Raw genomic sequence first — 22345 nt, 5'->3', positions numbered from 1 at the left:
TCCAAGCAGAAAGCATCAACCACTCTTTCCCCTGAATCAGCACTGCGAGAATGGTGTGAGCGTGTGGGTGAACGCGAGAGAGAGAGATGGAACCGTGGTGGGGAGACACTTACAGCTCCGCAGCCCAGTGCCGTCTGCTCCCCCACCCCTGGCTTCGCCCAGAGGACACACCGAGCTCACTGCTCTCCCCCTCCACCCCGACCCGCTCCACACTCTGAGCCTCAGTGCCCGGCCACTATTCTCCTCTAGTCCCCAAAATTACCCTTAACTGAGCCCGTGCTCTAGGAAATGCTTCTTCCTTGTAAGAACCGTCTGCTTTCCACGAGGTGGTCATGAGGGATGGATGGAGAGCCCAGGAAAGTGACAGGAGCTACCTGGCACCGGGGGGCTTTTGGGCCAAGGGGTTGGTTATTTTGCTGAGTGAGCATGTTGTGAAATGAAGGTTTTGACGGCACTGTTTTACTCAGCACCGGGCTATCTTTAGCAAAGACACCTGTGACGTTTCTCTCTAACGACCCATTTTAAATGCTGACTCCCTTGAATGTCATTGTCGTCATCTCCCAGAACAGGACCCTGCCGCACAAATAACAGTGACCGGAGCAAGATCAGCACGGGGGCATCTTCTCAGAACTGCCTGCGTGCATCCCCCCGGCAGAGGGGCCGACAGGGACGTGTGGGAGTCTGGCAGAGCCATGGGGAACGAGGGGCAGGCTGTGACAGGAGCAGCCCAGGACGGGGTTTAGAAGAAGCCCAGCTCACTAAATACTCCTTTGTCCGTGTTAGGCATTAACGAGCTTCAGCCAGGTTCCAGACTTACCCGCAGCAGTCACCTTGCGCGCAACCTTACCACATTGCTTTTCTTGTCTCTCTTGGCATGTCTTATGGGTGCAAACTACACTTAACAAGAAAAATAGGAATAGAAAACACTATTCTGCAGCGTCATTGAGTTAGTCTTGCTGAAGGAATTTTCCGTTGCGTTTCCAGATTTCTATGATACCATGTTTTTCTGTGAGTGATTCCATTTTCATGTTCTGGTCCTTACAAGCATCAGGTCTGAAGCTAATCATAATCTACTGCTTCATGCTGACTTTTTGAGGTGCTCTATCGTTTATTTGCAGACCTTTGACTGACCTAAGAAATTGCGCTGTGACTGGAAGGCTGGGTTATCAGCTGTGCAACTTGAGATCAGCTGGTCTGGGTGTTCCTGAGATAGGGTTCTCACCAAAAGGACCTCATTTAAAACGTCCTGACTGCTGTTTGCCCAGAGCTAAAGCAAACATAACAGGCAAAAAGAAGTTACTTACTAATAAGAGATAACTAATAACTTTGTGGCAAGGGACTGTGAACAAAAAGCAGCCACGCCTGGGGAGACAGAAGGAAAGGTCTGGCAGGGGATGTAGTGTGAGCAAAGGCTGGTTGGTACTCGACAGGCACCTGGACAGGCAATGGGGTTTCCAGGGGTGAGATTGGGATTAACTGAGTCTTCTGGCACTGACCGGGAAGCTCAGGGAGCTAAAACAGAGCTAAACTCAGCTCCAGAGGGGAAGTAACAGAGCTGCCCTTCTCTGGGTGCTAGGGACGGATGCAGTGGTTCCCAGGTCAACAACTTGTGCCTGTGGAGGAGCCAAGCAGCAGGACCCTGAACCAGAAAGAGCCGGTGGCCACCATTTACCAGGCTTTGTGTGAGATGCACAATGCGGAAATGCATCGAAATAGGCACCCCTGAGGTAGAGGGATGCAAATCAGTCTTCCCCCACAAAGGGTCATGATGATTTCTACCAAGGCACTGTCCCTGAGATCGATATGAAATTGCTCAACTTCTCTAAGTCCAGGATGGGTACCAAATGTGCTTCCTTTCTCGTGGGAGAAAGCGGTTGCTCCAGCCTTCTGTCCCTCTGTGATGCCTGGAAGCAGCATGTTGTCTTCCCAGGGCCAGCGTACCCTGCACATCAGAGAGTGGTCTTAGAGGAGGCACCCATTTATCTGAGCTGACAGATCCCAGAAAGGGCTGAGGAGAAGAGGGTTACAAAAGTGAAAGTTCACATCGCCCAGTAGATCTTGGCAAAACCAAAATGTGACTCTGCAGAAGTGCTTGGAGGAAGAAGAGTGGCTGTCTGCCTCACGTTTATTGGGAGGCTCGTTACTTTTGAAAAGGTCCTTTTTAGTGGATTTGCTGAATGGGCAGTGCCTGGGACACCACAGCTCTCTGATGTGGAGCTGAGGACAGTCTAGTGGTGGCCTGCTTCCCAGAATCCCATGGGAACACCTTTAGGAAAGCATAGCTTTACGGAGTCTTTGGACAAATCTGCAGTTTCTTTCTTTACAGTTCTAAAGGGCGAGTGACCTTTGTGTGACAATCCTGAGTAGATAGCTGAATATCCCAGAGAAACCTGAATTAGAAAGTCAGGAACAACACTGGAGGGTGCTGACTGAAGCTGTGGGCTGCATTTCTGCTAAAAAAAAACCCAACCCAGTGATTTAATCACTGAAGAGAATCTGCAGCATTCATGGGCATATTTGGCAGCTAGCATCTTGTGTCTGGCCAGCGTTAGCTGTAGAGGAGTGTGTAACTGTTCTCTTTCACAAGGTCTCCAGATCCTTGCTGTAGAAGAGATGGGAGGCTGCAGGATCCTCTTTGGATATCCACAACTACCTGTGGAGACAGTGATGGATACTAGTACCTTGGCCAATATTTAGTTAAGCAACATCTTTGATGCTGCAGGATGTCTTTGATGCCACAGCCTTTGTGTTTTGCAACAGAGAGGGTGAGGTGGATCAACTACAAAAAGCCATGCAGCAGGCTAGGTTACATTTTGACTCACTTCTCACTGCAGCGTTCAAGCCATGCTTTTATTTCAATGGAACAAAATGCGATAGCCTCCCAAATGTCCCAGGGCTGCAGGGAGTTTTCTCAAGAACAAAGAGGTACCCAGGAGCCCAGAGCATGCAAGGGATGGGGGAAGCATGCCAGCTGTGAGGAGAAAGCTCTCGGTTACAGTGACCTGAAACTGAGGTGAAGGAGTCAGGCACTGACCCGATGTGCCGCACGTCGCTGAGTGACTGGAGGAGTAGCAGAACGGTCCTAAAAGATTCCGTTGACTCAGGCATGGGCTGAACGCAACTGAGAAGTGCTCTGATAGGAGCTGAAACTTGGTCTGAGAGTGGAACTCCCAAAATATGGTCTGTTCTCCCAGGGGCAGTGAGAGAGAGAGGGTCTGATCATCTTCAGGGTTCCTGGGCCCTAGAGGGCTGGAAGATCCAGTGCCAACAGTGGAGCTGGATGACAGAAAACTGCTGGACATTGGGGTAGTCCAGAAAGCAGGTGAGGACTGGCAGAAATGGCCAGAAAACAAGACCTCTGAAAGAGCTGTCAGCACCAAGACTGGTGGTAAGTGCGGTGTCAGGACAGGCTGGGAGGATGACCCGGGACATGTAGTGAAACAAAGGCACCCAGATTTCCCCAATGGATTACACACAAGCCCCTTCTTAGGTGTGGCTTCTTCATTTGGCCAGTCTCTTGCCAGTTTTGCAGGGAGACCCTACGACTGCCTTTCCTGAGAGCTGTTTTGGCCTGGGGGGTCTGTTCTGGAGAACAGATGTGGGTTGTGTCTGCGGGTGTGAGACCTGCCAGCAGCTGATCTGCTGGGGGAGATATCAATGGTCTCCTGTGTGCCAAGAGAGAGGTAGACTGATCCAGATATGCCAGGCTCGGATCCCCGTTGCTGCTGTTGCCCTGAACTGACAACACAGCAAGCATCCCCTCAAAGAAAAACTGCCGCAGAAGGATGTGCCTTCTGTTCATGGGGCTCGAAACCTCTCTATGTCTTACTCTTGGCAGCAGCATGGGTCTCGCTGACACAGAAGCGGCACCTTGGACATGTTTCAGATGCTGGGGGCTGAGCACTGCACAGGGCACAGAGGGGTCTGGCTCTAGGCTCAGTCGCATGTGTCCTGAGGAGCTGTGAAAAAGCAGATCTGGTCCCTGTGCTGTGTTTTCACGGTGCGTCATGGCAGGAGAACATGAGTCTGTAGCTTATGGTACACTGGAGCTCTGGAGACTACAGGCAAATACCTTATTAATAATGAAGAATATGTAATTTCTTTTCTAGTGGGAAAGCTAGCTATAAAAAAGTTGAGGGTAACTAAAGGAGCATGTGATGCTATGAGAAATCATTTGCAGAAGAATACAATCCCCGGGAAGGTTCATGTGGACGATGGCACAGCAAGGAAGGGGACAGTGGTGCTCCAGAATACTCCTGAAGAGAATAAAGTCTCTGATTTGGTGATCCCCAACCGCTTTGCTTTGAACAAAAATTGCTAGGGAGGGAGATGGTGCATTTTTAAACTGAAAGGGCTCATTGTAAATCAAAAGGGATTTATTTCTTTATAGTTTAGTTTTCAGCTGAATCAATTCTCTGATGCCCATCAGTGTTGACAAAAGAGAGGCAGCAGGAGAGATGAAAGGGAAGATGGGATTGCCCCTTTCTGCAGCACTATGCATTTATGCTGGATTAACGCAATTGTGTGACAGACTGAAATTCAGAGTGTGGTGGCAGCTGAGCTGTTTTTTCCATTTCTTCTCCATTTGGCACCTCATGGCAGGTGGCAGCCTGCATCATTTTGTAAGATAGCTTCTACAGCCCCACTAAGAAAAAACACAAAATCAAATAAACCCCCCTGCTAGTCACTGCATCACAGGAAGACACATGTGAGAAGGGACCTCTGGGGTGGCCACTCCATCCCTCTGATCCCAGCAGGGTGACTCTCAAACTAGACTGGGTTGCTCAGGACCTGGCCCAGGCACATCCTGAACACCTCCAATTGTGGAACTTCTCCAGCCTCTCCAAAAACCCGTTCCACTGCTGCAATACACTCACAGGAGAGGTTTTCCTTGTGTCTCATGGGAAGTTCATGTGTTGCAACCTGTGCTCCTTGTCTCTTGCCTTTTCTCTGTGCCCCCATGAGAAAAGTCTGGCTCTGTCTTCTCTCTAACCTCCTTTGGACAGTAGCAGACAGCAGTTAGCTCCCCCCCTTCTTCAGGCTGAACAAATGCCCCTTGTCACGTGCCGTGTCATCCACCCCAAAGCCATCTTAGGGCCCTTCCCTGGACTTGCTCCAGCATGCCAACATCCCACAGTGTTGCAGACATGGTTTCTCACGTGCCATGAAGACAGGACTAATCACTGCTTGCTATGTTCTTGCTAATGAAGCCCAGCTTTTGGCTACTGAAGAGACCTCGCTGATTCTGGAGGTACCTCCCATTCTCACCACGCTGGAAGATGACCGGCTGTCCTTATGGCACATACAACAGGCTTTGTTGGTATAAGGACTGATTGTTATTTACCCTTGAAGGAGGCTGAGATCAAAGAGGTGGAACTATACTTCTGGTTAAGGGGGCTTTAAAATTCCCAAGAAGGGTTCGGACCTCCTGTGTCACAATGAGGGCTGGGAGAGATCTGGGTTCCCAAGATGGAGGGACAACAAACTAAATATTAGGAAGTTCTGGCAGGAGTTGATCACTAGGATGCAATTAAGACCACACAGGGAAAACATGAGTTTAAGCTCGATTGGTTTTTTTTGTTTAGTACCATTTATAATTTTTTCTAGTTCTAAGAAGTTTCTGTTTGCAGCTGTCAGGTCCCGTTCTCCAGGAGGGAAAGAGGTCACGCTGAGCAGCGTTCTCTCCACTGTAACAGGCTTCTCTGCCAGGTTTTTCCCAGAAAGCCACAAAAGACCAAAGGACCCTCTCTAGCTGTACAGTGTGCGTGAGAGTAGAAGATAAAGCAGCTAATGCTTTTGTGTCCTGTGTAAATACTTTAGACCCTTCGCTGATGAGCTGAAAGCATCCTAGAAACTCAGACTCTGTGAGCTTCCAGTGCTAGGCTGCCACATGACTTGTTCAACATCCAACTGCTTTCTGATGTCCATGGCTATCTTATGCTGCCAAAATGTGGTTAGGAGGGCTTCACAGCTCTGCAGGTGCGACTGTCTCTCCTGGCATGGTGCAGACTTCATATTTGGCAAGGTTAACGGGAAGGAACCGCCTTCTAAGACCTCTGGTAAAATCACACTTAGAATTAAAACATAAGGTTATATGTTGAGGAACACAGTATGTGGATCACACTTCCAGAACAGAATACAGTATCCTAGGAAGAAAAGACTCCAGGGAGTGAGATACATGATAGCATGCTGTATAAAATGGGATCTCAAAGAGTGAACAGATTGTGTTACCTCTGTTTACAGCACAAGTTACTGGAATGTGTCCATGATTTTAAAAAAGGATGTGGAAAAATGGAAAAGGATTTAGAAGAGTGGTACAAAAAAAAAATAAATTACTTGGGGCCTGGAGATCTTGCTTTTGAATGTACAGAACTTGAAGTGTTTGACATATTTTACCTAATCCGAAGGAAACAGTGGTGAGCTCAGGCAGCAACTTTACTGCAAAAAAAAGGAAATTAATTTTATGTGTCACAATCACGAAGACAGTAGAATTATTGTTAGAGGATGTTGTGGAGACCAGGAGTATAAATTAGGTAATTTGTGGAGGATCAGTTCCTCACTGGCTTTTGAATTTGATGGCCTGGGTATGCCTGCCAGCTTGGGATATCCTGAGCTCTTGTTTACAGGAAGCTTCTATAGGATGCTCTGTCTCTCAGTGTCTTTCTTTAGGGATCTTGTATCAGCCATAGCAGAGGACTAGGCTAGAGAGACCACCGCTACAACCATTTCTGTGCTTCTACATTCACAATCTGTCCTTGATATTTTCTCCCCATGAGGAGAAGATGTGAAATAGGGGCAGGTTCTCTACTCCAGCAGAGGAGCATAAGGATGACCAGTGGCTTGAAATTAAACCCAAAATTTGGCTGGAAACAAGGTACGTGTTTTTCACAGCAAGGCTCTGACATGGGAAGAACTCCTGTGGTGGCTTCTTCACCACCTGCAGACCGTTGACATGAAAAATGGTCAATGGCATGCTCTTGCTCTGCCCCAGGATGCAGGAATGAGGAAGCCAAGCCAGCTTCTCACCATCATGAGAATAAAACACCATCTATTCATATTTCCCCTGGCTTTTCCCTTACTCGCAGCCCTGGCTGGAGGGCTTCCCTAAGAGTGTAAGTGGGCCCTTTTTGAGACTCACAGAAAAAAAGCCAGCTGGTCTTGCTCTGCAAGAAAACTCCAGCGTGGGGCTGGGAAACAGCCGAGGAGCATGGCTGCTGAGCTGAGGCACGTAACCCACAGGGAAAAGGAAGGAAAAGGCTCCCGGACTCAAATGAACTGAGTTGGTGGTGGCGGCATGTGGGTGTGGGGACTTTCCCCCGAGTTGAGCAGGGACCTGTTGTTTTTTCCCTAGTTACAGGTGGTCAGAGGGCTCACTTGTTCCAGACTTGAAGGAGATACAGGGGTTTCTCTTCTTTTCATGCTTTTTTTAATTTTATTTTTTTTTACTATCATTTTCTTCTCTGTGTTGCTTGTTAAGTCAAAATAAAAGTCACTCTGAAAGACTGGTAACCTCAAGGGTTCTGTGTGCCCCCTGCCTGAACTGTAAGACCTGATCAGCTTGTGTAGAGGAGGAAATACAGACAAAATGGTCCAGTCTTGAGCCAAAGTAAAGTTTAGAAGCCATAATAATGGAAAAGGATGCTACAGTCAAAATACTGGCCCAAGAGTAGCTATTCAAAAGAAAAAAACAAACAACCAAACAAACCAAAACAAAAAAAAAACCAACACAAAACTGAGACTAAGTGCGTTTCCTGCCCTGGTCTGTGGAAAACAAACGTTTGAGGTAGAAATAAAAAAAAGAGGGAACTCCTCAAAGTGAAGGGGCATACTCATTGAAGGGTCAGAAGATGACCTGGAAACCTTCCCAGGTGCCTGAGGGTGGGATTCCGTGGCCCTTCATGGGCCTGTAAGCCAGACCAATGTAAACATTAGGTTTAAAAGCAGGAGGAGAGGAAAACGTGAATGTGTAATTAGAATGGGGAATAACTCAAATGGCTTCCGTGGCAGGTTCCTACGGGCACAACTGAGTGGACGAGAAACTGCTGAAGAGTGGAAAGGACAGAAAACCTTTAAAATGCCATTGCTGTCACATAGAATTACGTTCTGAATGGCCGGCTGATGTCTGTAAATGGCTCTGGGAGAAGTGGGCTATCCAAGCAGCATCCTAAACTCAGCTCACAGTGCAGCACTGACAGATTTTAAGATACTCGGGACAGTTGCTATGGTTGCTTGGGGACTTCTGGACCTGCCTTGGACTCTCGAGGCAAAGGACCGTTTCTCCTGGAAGCCAGAGAGCAACCTGTGCGTGCTCAAATCACCCTGTGGACACCCAGCCAAGACAAATCTGATGCTGATTGACCACGCCAGGCACTTTCTCATTTCTCCAGGTTTGAGTTAGGCTTCTTATAACACCGGCGGTGTGATGACAGCCATTCCTGGTTCCTCCACTGTAAGCGACAGCTCACAGCGTGCTCTGTGCCAGGCATTTTGGGTATGTGGAAACTCGGATGGCGACTGCTCGCAGTCTTTCAGTCAAGTGTTTGCAGGCATGTCACGTTTGGTGCCACCAGGGGGCCCTTTAGGCAAGAAAGCCGTAGATCTATGCTTGAAGGACTCCAGCGATTCCTCTGCCACTAATAAATCCATTCGAGAGGATCAAGACAAGCAATGTAAGGTGCATCCTCCAAGCTGAAAGAGGTATCAGTTTGAGGTACATCTGGTTGTACTGCCTGTTCTCCCAGAGTGGTGCTCTTTTGCAGAACAAGCAGAGGTCTTGAAAGAAGAGACTGGGGCTTAGCCTTTGTGTCCCAAGTTAAGCAGAAGGAGCGGGTCCTGCTGGAGGTCCCCTTGTAGCCTTCAGTGGTGAGAGCCCGTACAGAGCTGAGATGTTCTACAGTATAGCAACTGGGACACCGCAGGTGTCACCACTGCATCCCAATTCAATGGCAGCAGTCTTCCTTCTTGTCTGCGGTCTGGGATCTCATCAACTATCTGTAGGCTTTTCACTCTTGGAAGTAAAAGCAAAAGCAACACTGGGGAATACTGGGAACACCTGTAGGAATCTGATCTGGAAGCTCTTTAAAACAGGGAAACTGAGTTGGGACAGGATCCTCTCCCAACAAGAAACTACAGTCAACACAGCACACTGTTAGCAGTGCTCTACAAGAATGTTTATTTCTATAGCTAGGAAAAGGGATTCACAGACCCTGAAGCAGTCTGTATTTTCTTTAGTTATGAGCAAAACCTCATGACTCATCTGAATTACAATGTTGGCTTTTCCAAACTTCTTTACTGAATCTTCTGTGAAATTTACCTTGTGAAGAACTCGCAAATTCCCAGCTCAAAACTGGGTCCGTATCTACCACGCTGCTATGCTGGAAGCTCAGGAGGTTTTTTGGAGCCATATCTGACAGCCTCCGCTGTTTTCAAGACTGGATCTGACATAGGAAAAAAATTTAGAAGTACCATGTAAGAAACTGTCCTTCACATAAGCAAACAGCAACTAGCTGGAAGTTTTCAGATGGGATTTCTGGTGTGCTTATGGGTGAGTCTAACAGAGCACTACCCAAGTTCACATTGTGGAGTCCTGTCCAGCAAAGACCTTTTCGTGAAGTCATTTGGACATGCAACAACAGAAAAGCTGCTGAAGGATGCTTCAGGTAAGGGTCTTTGAAAGTTTTCATTACAAATTATGCAGCCTAATAAATGCAGCCTAAAATGATGGATGACCTGCTGTAAGACCTGGGAAAGTCTAAGACATGACTCCACCTGAGCTGCCAGAGAGGTATTGGCATTCATACATAATCACAGAGCTCTGGAAGCTGACTATTTTTGCTACACCTTACAGCCTTTACTGGGTTTAGGATCTTTCATCTTGGATGCATGACGCTCCGGTAACATTTCAGACCTAGGGACAAGATTCTTCATTGTGGGACATGTGGCCAAACACCCTGATGACGTTATGACACCACTTCATGGATTAGGTGACTAAATTGAAAATAAAGCGTCTTGAACCCCACTAGGACATTGGAAATGTTCAACTGGGCTTTTTGAGACAAAGTGTTTAAGATACATGGCAGAGAATAGGGACAACAAATGTCAGCATAAAAACCACCGGAGATCTGTAGAATGTGAGGTTCCTACAACCCCCCAATGACAAGCAGCATCAGCTAGATATCACCCACAGCATATATATGGGTCACCTGCTCTTCTGTCCTCTTCAATGGGCAATTTGCAACAAGTCACCTAGTCATCTGCCGTAGCCTGCCTGCACAGGTACACCTGACAAGGTGAAGCTTGTCTGCTCTGATGTTCCAGTTCTCTGAGGCTCAGCTAAGGAACTGCTGTTGTGCACAGATACTTCCAGCCGGGACTCAGGCTTCCTGAACAGCCTGAGATGGGAAAGCATTCCCTTCTGTGTCTGATAGAAAGTGCCTCCCACAAAAGCGAAGCTGCATCTGATGGTGCCACGCTTGGTCCATAAGCCATCTTGTGTGGCTGAGACCCTTGAATGCTAACACCTTTGGTCTCTTCTCACCCCTGTGAATGTCCATGTTTTGCTTGAACCGTAAGAGCTCACCAGGAAACTAACCCCAAACTCACCCACCGATAATACCAGCGCTCCAGTCCTGTCCATCTGCGATATGTCCCCAGTCTGAGCCCACACATGTAAACACAGACTTCTTCCCCGAGAAAACACACAGACTGGATCAGCCATGAGCGTGTCTGCCTTTGACTCCGCTCTTGAAATAAGGGAGAGAGGTGGGAGGGAAAAGTACACGGGCTTCTTAAGGATCTGGGAAGGCAAGTTGTTTCAGTTTCCCATATGGCGTATGGGAAGCGGCTGAGCAATGTATCTCCTAACCAGAGGGCCTAGAGAGACCCCGGATCACAGAGGAAGGGGTGGGAGAGAGAAGTAATTAGTCTTCGTTACTTTTTTTAAGCTAGTACAACAGGGTGATTATGGACTTTCCTGAAGCAAGAAGGGGTTTCCTCCTAGACCAGCAGCAGCTGGAGGGCTCACTTTTTCCAGGTCTGAAGGAGGGTTCACGATTCTGCCCCTGCGATGGTTTTGATTACGCTGATCTTGTTTCATTTATGGGCTTAAAAATGGTGTGAAAGACCAAAGAGTCTGGGCGGAGGGGATCATTTGCCTAAGGGAGAAATGAGGAGGTCACAGTTATAAAACGCAAAGAGCAGTAGCTTCTGGGCTCAGCACTTCAAAATACCTTCAGACTCAGTTCAGACTTTCCATGGCTGCCCTCTACCTCTTCATATATCGCAGAAAGATGTGGGTGGGAAGGGACCCACTCTAGCCCAACCCCCTCGGTTGCAGCAGAGCTGTCTCCAAAGCTAGCTGAGGTTGCTCTGCTTAACCAGAAGCGTTAACTTGTTTTATTCAATCAACATGGAGTTCAGCTGCCTCTTCTCATGCTTGTCGTCTGCTGCTCACCACTGCAGCCAGAGCTGTCCTCTTCAGGAGGCTGTGCCTGTACGGTCACCCAACAAGGAGCATCTCGCATCCCACCAGTGCTATCCTGGCAGCCTTGGCACCCCCCGGCACAGCCTTCAGGTGGTGAGCTCACTGCCCTGGCGTGTCCAGGTCCCAGTCGTCTGGTGATCCCTGCCGGGGAGCCGGGGGTCACTCACTCATCCGAGGTAGGAGAGGGACCTAGCTACCAGCTGGTAGGCAGCTCTACCTGCTCTCTGCACTGGTGTCTGCGTTAGCTTTTCTAAACCACACAAAAGGGCTGTCGCAAGCAGACATTGTCAGTCTAGAGGGAAGCCTAGCAGAACCTGCAAGAGCATGACTGTGCCACCTCCACAACTCTCTCAAAGCAAGCAGCGCCAGAGGACAAGAAAGATGGAAACCTCTGGTGCCACTCTGTTGGTAGGACCAGAGCTGCTAGAAGCTTGGAGCAGGTGCCATCAGAAGCCAGGAAGGGACCGTGAGCACCAGACATCTCCTTGACAGCTCTAGCAATGCTGTGATTGGAGCAAGCGAGTCGCTCAGGAAAGGTCTCCTGACACCAAAACCTCTCTCAGGTGAAACCACTGAGGACTTTGTTGTGGGCTTATTGAAAACCAAGGTTCAGCCTACAGTCACACTTGACCCAGTGGTAAGACCTGATCAAAAGACGGTTAGGTCCGGCCAGTACACGCTTCTGTGCAGACAGTCTCCTGCAGTTTAATCCCAGCATGCATTAACTTTCGGTGTAACTTTTGGCAAAACTGATAGCCTTGAGAGAGTTCTGCCCCCAGCCAATGAGGTTAACCGATGGTCACAGGAATTAAATTAGATGAGTGGGGCATTAGCACAGAGCCCAGAAGGGGAATAAGGCCCCTCGATGGTATCATTACTTCTGAGGAATCACCGATGAAGACAAACTTTGTTCTTGCCTTGATGACACCAGCACCACACCATTGATCTCACAGTGGAAGAATTAGGCAGAATGATGAAAAGCATCTTCAAGTTTGGATGCAAATCAAGCACATGGCCAGGCTTGAGATACAGTGTGGTGCAGAACCATGGATACAGCCTCAACTTTTTCTGGAAATATATGCAACTTCTTGCTGTGATCACCTTGCCAGCTAAAATACCACCAGATACAGCAGGGATCTTTGCAGGTCTAAGGAAAGGAAAGAAACTGCAATTTTCTGTTATCTGTAGCCCTCACCTCAAGGCAATGATGATGTCCCACAGGTCACTGAGATGAAAAAATGCCAAAGCGTATATTCTTCTACCTATTTCTATAACTATAGCTATATCTTCTAACTATACATAGACGATGACAAAGGTGTTCGATAAAAATGAATAAGATGGAAGAACTGGTAGAAGCGGTGGAGTCAAGGGGTCCACAGAGACACGGGGAACCTGGCTGGGAGCCCTTTGTCGCTTCCCTCTGTCCTGCAGTGTTTTCCTCAGGAGAAATGAGGGGTGGCTGCTCACATTGCTCGTGCTGGCCTAACAATTGAGTGCTGCCTCACTTCCTTTTGGATGACCAGCTGGATAGAGCCAGAGGTGCTGGTGTTGCATCCACACAGGAAGCAGAGATGGGAGTTATCTCTCCACAAGTTCTCAATGGCGAGTATGTTCTTCATTCCGCATAGTCAGTCACTGCTGCAGTGGTGGGGAAGAAGCGCGGAAACTGTAATCAGCCTCTGCAGAGATTGTATCATCCACTAATAATTTATCTTTGGTACCAAACAGTAAAAGGTGACTGGTCAGCAGAAAGTTTGGGGGAGTCCTGAGGACTTGCTCCAGTATGAAAATGTCTTGAACAGGGACTAGAATCCACCTTTTTTTTTTTTTTTTTTTTTTAAATGGAGCAATAGTAGGAACACAAAATTGCAAAAGCGCAGTTAGATACACACAGACTGGATCAGTGCAGAGGTCGCAGTGGCCAAGGTGGGTGGGAGCAGGGAGGGCTGTTGCCAGTCAATGCCAGGCAGCAGCTACCTGCTTTTGACACGCTGGTCATGGTGGGGGAAGGCACCAAGGGGCCTCTGCGGGGTGGGACAGGGCTGCAGTGAACACAGCTGAGGGTCACCCAGGGCAGCAGAGAGAGGGGAGGGCATGGCTGCAACACCTGTGCTGCAGAATGCAGAGCCCAGCACACAGCCCCAGCTGGAGGTGGGGACATCCCAGGACCAGAGGGGCCTGGTTGAACCAGGCCCATCGCTGCTGGAGGAGAAGGGCCCAAATCCCCTCCCTGACACTGAGCTGGGAAGGAGGGAAGGGGCTGGAGCAGGAGCACCAGGGCTGTGATGGCCCCTGGGACAAGATGGGTCCAGGCCCAGCAGAGGTTCCAGCAGCAAATGGGGGCTGGGGGAGTGGTGCACCCACACCCTGCAGTGCAGTGAGGTCCCACCAGGCCAGTGCTCGTCCTCAGAGATGTTCATGGGTGGGAAGGGGCTTGGTGCCAGCTGTCCCACTTGCACCATGCTTTTGTGTCCCTCTGCGCCCTGGGGCCAGTCCTGCAGCCAAACGTGGACATTTGGAGAAAATGACGGTCAATGCTTTGCCCCTCCAGAGACCAGCAACTCTTTGCGCTTCCAGTATCTGATCTGCTGCTGCAGTTGGACAAGCACAAAGCCACCGATGCTCAGACAAAAGTTGGTATCGCTTACAGCTCCCGCTCCTGGCGGCCCCATTGTGAGACTGCCAAAATATGAGTTTGAAAAGGAAGGAACGCTAACAGCAGCTTTCGAGGTCTGCAAAGATAAAAAGACAGAACGCCTGACAGATCTCTCACAGGCAGCTGGTGGGACAAAGAACTGAAGCTCCTGCCTCTTAAAACACATCCCTAGTGATGTGACCGACACGGGGTGGGTCACGCCTGAAGCCAGCCAGGGCCAGGAGGCCACAGGGCAGCAGTACTCAGAGCCACCCTTGGCAATGTCTGGCAGCCCAAGCTTCGGCCCCCTCTGAGCCTCCGTCCCCTGGTGCTGAGGCCTGGTGGTGCCTTCCAGAGCTTCACCACAGCCCGGTCACCACCTGGCAGAGGGCAGGAGCAGGACCCACAGGGGCCATCCGAGTAATTAACGCAGGTAATTAACACCTTCAGGTTCCTCACTCAACCTGCTGCTGACCCAGCCACCCCCGTCTTTCCGCAAACCACCTTCTACCGACCCAAGATGTACAGACACAACTGCCCACACACGCCGTTCGAAATGTTTTTAAACGCTTTTATTTACAGTGCTAAGTTGAAAACAATATATATATTTATATCTATCATCCTCGTGATGTCTGTGCCATAGAAAATGCTGTGGCTGTATCGCCTTTAATTTACAAAAAATGGTCACAAGAAAATCTGAAGGGGAAAAAAATGGAAATCAAAGTTTGGTCCCCAATTGTTTCTTGATTTGTTTTAAAAAAGCCTCCAAATTAAAAAAATATGCAGTTCAGATGAAATTCATGTATAAAAACAACCCTTATCTTCTGAAAAATTCACGAGGGCCAGCTTGTTGTCATGTAAACTAGGAGAAAAAAAAAAGCTTAAGATAAATTCTGTCTCCATGTGTGTCATTTAATAGAACCGTTATTTGCTTGTAATACTCAATTTTCTCCTTGTCTCCCAGGGTTCAGCGGGAAAGCAGGCGACGGGAGAGGAGGCCTAGGACTGGGAAACGCACCATGAAATCTGTGCCCGCAGCCTCCTGGACTCAGGGAGATCTGACAGCAGGTCTGGGGAGCAGAAGCTGTCAAGAATCTCAGACATACTAGTGACAAAAAAAAACCCCAAAAAACCCAACCAAACAAAAAAACCTCCAAAAACACTCAAGAAAAAGGAGGGCAAGTGAGAAGGGAAGGAGGGTTGCCTGCCACATGAGTAGCCTGGCCGACGGGCCTGGCAAGATCTCATACAGGGCCCCAGAAAACGAGGAGATTCTTGAGGGAAGAGGATCATTTGTAAGCAGGGCAGAGCTGAAAGAACTTCCGGGGGGGCTGGAATAACTTCATCTGGGGAAGGTCACGGATGGGGCAGGTCTTCGGGTGAGAAGGAAACTGCTGTCTTCCCTGTTTGAGAGCATTTCTAATCTTTCCTCATCTGAGATTGTGTGAAGCCAGAGGCTAATGGACAGTGCAAGCACAGGCTGGAATGGAGGAGGAGAGATGGACGGAACAGAGGAGATGGGAGGGAAGGACTCAAGCTGAAGACCCGTTCTCTGTCTTCTGTCTCTTTGGATCCACTTCATCCTATGTAGGACACAGAGCGGGGAAAAAAAAAGGAGTTACCACCAGTCACCACACTAAGGCACATCATTTCCCCACAGAATTCTTACTGCTGCTCTTTCCTCCGTATGGAAATCTGTCTGACCCACCCTAAATCCACTCCTCTGAAGGATCTTTGAGTGCCTGACACAACTGTTCCATTGACAGTCACAGTTAAGATGTGGACAGCTCCATTTGGTGGGACATCCCCGCTGTGACTTTCCGGAGGTACAACAAGCCCAGGCTCACGTCACTTCAGATGGACCCTGCAAACCACCCTTGCAACTCCACCTTCTGGCCTGAAGCCCAGAAGTCACAGGTGTTGGAGGGGTCATCGCCCAGCACAATCTCAAGCACCTTGACTCTCTAACACTCAGCACCGTGGCTGCCAGTGGAAGGACTTCCTGCAAGGAGTCTATGGGGGTTTATTATCCCCTTGCCACGTCAGATTTGTTTAACCATCTGCTGCCAAAGCAGCAATGAGACCCAAGGCCAATTTGAGACACTCAGCAACAGCATCCGCGCGATTTGATCAGTACATGGCACGTAACCTAGTTCCACCTAGTTCCTTCTCACTGCTATTACTCTCACACTATCACTCACCTCTTCCTCCTCTGCAGATCGTTTTTCTGCATGACCGTCCTGCTCTTGCCCATTCTCGTCTCCTTCTAAGCATAAGCAAGAGAGGAAATCTCAGGTTAACTGAAGTAGCATTTAACAGAACGCAATCTCGCGGTCAGAGGGCTCAGAGGAAGAATTTCCCTCCATGATCTTCTCTTCCCCCACAGCCCAATTTCTCCCATTCTCCCTCCACCAATTATTCCTACCTTCATCCTCATCACCTTCTTCTTCATCCACATCATCAGGATTATCTTCCTCATCCTCTTCAGCTCCATTTTCCTCATCCTGAGTGAAACAAATTGGTCAGAGCAGAAACTGGCGTCAGGATGACATTCCCATGTGCTCTTTGCTGCAAGCGCAAGAACAATCTCTGCAGCTCCAGCCACTTCAGAGTCCAGTCTCAGATGTCCATCGAGTGACCTGTACACCATTACTCAGACACCATCATTCCCACCATCCCAGCTGAAACCCTCCTCCCAACCAGAGGTCTTTCTAAAACCAGTCCTTCCAGTCATCTCCTCTCCCCGCCAATATGAACCTCCCTGACTACCGCAAGCCTTACATCCTGACAAGCTGCTGCCATCCCATCCCAACAATCAGAACGTCTTGCTGGTTACAGGCTAATGACCTAGCCTGCGCTCATAGAACATCTGCTTCCAGGTCCCTTCTGACCTTCATCAATCTGTGCATCTCCTCACTGTCCCTCCCCCCCACCTTCTTCAACTTCCACTCCCTTATGCACACCTCCGGATACTACAGTCGGTGCAGGACCACATCTCCTGTGCTATCTAACTCCTCTTCGCCCTTGACTCCCTTCCCTTCTTTGATCTTTTTTCTTCTCACTGGGCCATGATGACTGCACTAAGTCTTTCAAGCCTCATTCTCCACAATTATCCTATAGCTCGCTCTTCATTCACCCCTCTCCCCCGCGAGCTCCCCTGGCCTGTCCTCTTTCTTAATCTCCCATATTCCCTTCATATCAATTACGCGCAGCGAGCCAAGCTAACCACCCCTTGTAAAACCCTCCCCGACGCCTCCAAATCCGTCCCCCAGAAGGGCCTCACCTCTACTATATCCTTCTTCTTTTCTTTATGGACCGCTTTCTCCTCAAGTTTTTCCTTCTTTTCTTTCATTTCCTATACGCGAGATGCGAAAAAAAACAAACCAACCAACCGTGTTCTGGTGGTTAGCGGCAAGAAAATAAAAGACGGGGGGATGCTTAAACAAAGAGGGTTTAGAGGAGATGCGGAATAATGGTGAGCAGAGAACATATTAGGCGTTAAATCTGCCCTCCCTGACAAAGAAGGAAAAAAAAAAAAAAAAGAGGCAGCGAAGAAAACGCGTCAGAGCTACTTTTAGACCACACACATGTGGAAACCAGAAGTACGAAAGAGTTTAATGGTTTGGGGTTTGGTTTTGGGTTGTTTTTTAAAAAAAAAAAAAAAAAAAAAAAGAACCTTGTCCGTAGGATCGAGGCGTTTCCGGCCCTCCCCCCCGCCACCCGGGAAGGGGTGTATATATATATATATATATGTGCGTGCGTGTATGTGTGTGTACCCGCGCTTTGTGTCCACACAGTTCGCCGGCCGCCCGGGACGACGACGGGGCCGGGGAAGGGGGAAGCCACCGCCGTTAAACCGTTAAACCGTTGCCCAACGGCCCTGCCGCCTCGCCCCCCCCTCCCTCCGCGAGGCGAGCCCAGCGCGCGCGCCGCCCGGCCAATGGGGGGGCGGGGGCGGGGCGGGGGGCGCGAGGGCCCCCTCGCGCCCCCCGCCCCGCCCCCGCCCCCCCATTGGCCGGGCGGCGCGAGGGGCTCCCCCCCCCACCCCACCCCTCCGCGCGCGCCGGGGCACCTCAGACGCCGCCGTGCGCCCCCCGCGGTGGGGCGAGCAGAACCGGCGCCCTTCACTGCTTCCCCCTACCGCCCACCCCCCCCAATACCGTCAGGAGCGAGGTGGCCCGGGGGCCGGGGGGGTTGTGTGTGTCTCACCTTAGCGCTCAGCTCCGCCGGCGCCTCCTCGACGCGTTTTTCCGACATCCTGGCCCGGGGTAGAGAAGGGAAGAAGAGGCCGGTGGGAACCGTGTTCCGAGGGGGAAGCCCCGCGTGGAGAGAGAGAGAGGGAGGGAGGAAGGAAAGAGGGGCGGACGGGCGGCCAGCGGCGGGAGCGCAAAGTCCCAGCGATTCGGAGGCGGCGGGCTCCCGCCCCGGGGGCCAAAGTACCAGGGTCTCCCGCGGTGGGGGGATACAGCGGGGAAGGGGATTTATACACCGCCCGGTGACGAGGGAAGGAGGGACCAGGGGGAGGGAGGGGAGAGGGACGGGAGGCGGAGGAGGGAGGAGAGAGGGACGGGCCGGGCTGCGCCGCGGGGAAGCGCGGCCGCTAGAACAATGTGCGCTCGGCGTTACCACACGGGCCGCCGGCGGACGCCCGGTTCCGGGGGCGCCCCGCAGCCCCCGCCTCCCCCCTCAGGCCCGTCGAGGCCAGACGGGGGCGCGAAGCACGAAAGCCCGGCTCCGCTTTCTCCGCGGGGCTGCGGCACCAGGGGCTGGCCGGGGGGGTGGAGCCGAGCCCTCTGCCCGCCGCGGCACGGTCGGGGAGCCCCCCGTGCCGCCTGGACGCCCCTCCGCCAGGAGCGGTGCCGTGTGGGAGGGCAGTGCTGGCGACGGTCAGGCTCACGCGGCCTCCTGCCTGGAATTTTCCACTCCAGCTGCCCGCCTTCCCTCCCTCTCTTCCTCCCTCCCTCCCGCTGGAAGCGCTCCCGGCGGCGGGGCTCCTCCCGCCCGCCCCGCCCCTCGGCTGGGCCCCCGCGCGGGAACCCGCGGGGGCGGGGCGGGGTGTGAGCCAGGCTGCTTTTCCCGCGCTCTGCCCGCGGCGGGAGGGAGAGGGAGGGGCCCGGCTCTCGCGCGCACTGGTGGGCGGGGGAGGGGTAGCGAGCGCATCCCGATTCCCCATATAAGGAGGGACAAAGTGGGTGGGCGCCTGATTGGGTGATTCAAATGAGCCGTCTGCCTGGCAACAGGCTTTCTATTGGCTGTCGGGGGAAGGCTCACTGGAGTAAATGGTGGGGTGTGTGCGCGCCCAGAGAATTGCTGCAGTGAGGAGGGAGGGGCTGCTGGCACGTGGGGCGGCGGAGAAGGCGCGCGAGGGACGGCGTCTGGCGCCGTGGGGCGCTGCGTGGCTCGGTCCTTGCCCGCCTCCCCTTCGACGGGCGCCGCTGCTGCCCTCCCCGGTGCTGGTTGGCCTGTCCCGGCCCCCGGGGCGGCTTTGTGAGGAGAGGGGCCCGTTTTGCCGCGGCGTGGGGGGTGGACGTTACCCGCACCCGGCGCTTAAACCGGGGGAGCCCCCGGTGGCGTGAGTGGCGCCGCGCCTCGGTGCCCCCAACCCTGTGGGCTACTCCGCGGGTAGCACGGTAGGTGTGAGGGCTGGGGCCTCCGTAACCCGGCGGCTCGGGGCGATGGCGGGGCGCAGCTGCCGTTCTTCGTCCGGAATAGCCGCAGCCGCCCGCTACCAGCCCGGCCTCCCGCCTGGGCGGGGAGGCGGCGTACGGCGGGCAACACTGACCCCTGCCGCCCGCCGCGGAAACCGGGCTGGGACCCCGCCCCGATCCCGGCCCCTCCGGGCAGGGGGCGGCCCGGTGGGAAGGCTCGGCGCCCGGCTCCGCGTCTCTGCGAGCAAAATCCCTTCCTGCAGGACGGCAGGCCGTGTCTTGCAGCGGCGGGGGTTTGTTGGTGGCTGAACAGATGTTCCCGTAGCCGCGCTTCGGGCCGTTGTTTATCAGCGTGAGAGGAGGGGAGCAGGATGACTAAATTCCCTTTACCTTTCCCAGAAGGTTTCTGTTGTCCCACATTTAGTCACTGTCATGCACAAAAAACCTGCATGTATTTGCAAGCCTACGTACAAAACCAAGCGTGCACATGGGTACATACGGATGTACGAGCGTACGCAGCCATTCTCACGGGTACGAGGCAAGGTCATTAATCCATCTGGCTGGAAAGTATTTAGGCACAGAAGCCCTTCTGTTTCTGATACGAACTGAGTAAGCCTCCGTGCAAAGTCAGGATTTAGAACTGTGGCTCAGAGTTTAGTCGAAATGTGTTTCAGTTTGAGCATTTAATAGAAAAAGCGATTGGTACTTGTGGAACAGGGAGGGCGGTAAATAACATACCTCCTGAAGGAAAGTATGAAAGAGACTGGGTAAAGTATAATCTGTGTGACAAGGGGGTGGGAGGTTCCCACCTTGTCATCTCGTCTCCTCCGCAGCTACAGCTGCTTCTCTCATGATCTGACTAATCTGCGTTCTTCCTAGCTACACACAGTGCATAGTGCCTGCCTCAAAGAACTGTCATGTAACCCAGACACACAGATCTCGACTAGTACCGAAATAACAAATCACAAAAATACATGCATTAATTATTTTTTTTTTTTTTCCACTGCTGTTCCATAAGGGCTCTCTGGTCAACTTCTCGGGTCTATTTGCTATCAGCATTCAAAACCTGTTTTGGTTCAAGTACGCATCATTAATCGCTCTCTTCTGCAAGAAGAAAATCTTAATTTCTGGATCTACCCCCAAAAGTAGGACCCAAAATAATATATAAAGTGGACAGATGTTGTTCCTCTCTGCTTCTCCTTGCAGGAGACACATGGCTCTGCTGTTCTCTTTGCCAATCCAGGTTTTTTATCCTTTTCTTTCACACACTCAACTGCTGAAAATGCAAAACTACAGCAGCACGCATCCCTCGGCAAAGACGTTTTCACATTAATGCACAAACAGGCCTTGACACAACATCCTAGAGGGGAGAAAGGAAGGATTATATTCAGTGATGTCGCTGTGCCCAAAGCGCCTTGTTGTCACAGACGGGCACACCCATGGATGCAAACAGACAAACACCTGTTTGTCTTCCTCTACAGGGAAGAGCGTTTCCAGCTACCTGTAGGATGAGGCCGCGTGGTCAGCTCTGCAAACTGCTGCGCCACCTGTGACCTCTCCCTTTCACCCCCAGCCTTGCAGCCTCACGTTTCCCCTTCCACGCTCCCCACCGTATCCTCTTTGCAAGTTTTAGCTTCTCTGTTGCTTCTCAGCTTTTGCCTCTTGCCTGTGTTCTCGGCAGCGTTCTTCCCGTGGCCCTCTCCCTGGATTCTCTTTGTGACAACCTTTATCCCATGTACAAAACTCATCTCGCATACCCCGCTTAGTTTTCCACATGTCCTATTTTGCCCTGCGTGCCTGCATCGAATGTATTTTTCCCCCTAAATCCAATGTGAAACTCTTCTTTCTGCCTTGCGACATGCCCATTTCTGCATCCCAGCTCTTCTTGCCCTTCTGATCCCGATGGTGAGATTCTCTTGGCTTCTAGCATGCAGCTGCTTCACTCAAGCCCCAAGGGCATCCCTTAGCTGTCTCACCTAACTCTTCCCTGTGTTTCCTGCTCCTCCTCCTGATTTGTGCCATCCTGCATTTCATCTGCAGGATCCATTTGCAGCTTTTCTCGCTCCCCTCTCCCATCTGTGTTTTCCCCTTTGTCGCAAACGCGAGTATACTCATTGTGCGGTCGGCAGATGCGAGTCCCTGTAATCTTTGCCTCAAGTTGCTTTGCCAACTCAGCAGAATATATTCCGTCCTTTTCGGAATCATATGTCCTTAGACAAAACGAGGGAGGTGCAGAAGTTACACGATATATCATTGTTCGGGAACACAGACAATATGCCTGCCTGCCTGCAGCCCGGACAACAATATGAATGTAATTTTCTCAGTACAATAAGTTACAATTTTTGCGCTGTACCCTGTTTGTGCCTTGTGTTTATGCAGGTGTGTGCATGTGTCTAGAGGCAGTACAGTGGTGATGTTTTCTCTCTGTTATGTGCATTTACTTTTGTAAGTATAGAAAATACGGTGCTTTTCTGCTGAGGCTTGTGTTAAGCTTGCACGTGTGTGTCTTCATACGTGAGCATGTGCTTCCATACAGGTCCGGGCTTTCACACATGGTATAGCTTCTAGTATATGCAAGGT

General features: G+C 51.1%; 1 protein-coding gene across 1 annotated transcript; it reads right to left on the bottom strand.

The window, feature by feature from the left end:
• Positions 1–15515: 15515 nt before the first annotated feature.
• Positions 15516–19046, bottom strand: PTMS (parathymosin). The gene is made up of 5 exons (XM_054188161.1): positions 18327–19046; positions 17401–17472; positions 16543–16621; positions 16319–16383; positions 15516–15700 (listed from the first exon to the last, which is right to left on the bottom strand). The coding sequence occupies exons 1-5, from the start codon at positions 18372–18374 to the stop codon at positions 15650–15652; spliced, it is 315 nt and encodes a 104-aa protein (XP_054044136.1). The 5' UTR covers positions 18375–19046; the 3' UTR covers positions 15516–15649.
• Between the last annotated feature and the right edge of the window lie 3299 nt (positions 19047–22345).

This window comes from Rissa tridactyla, chromosome 1, assembly GCF_028500815.1.
Source record: "Rissa tridactyla isolate bRisTri1 chromosome 1, bRisTri1.patW.cur.20221130, whole genome shotgun sequence".
Lineage (NCBI taxonomy): Eukaryota > Metazoa > Chordata > Aves > Charadriiformes > Laridae > Rissa > Rissa tridactyla.
The sequence above is the reverse complement of the archived record's forward strand: the minus strand, read 5'-3'. Positions and strand labels throughout refer to the sequence as shown.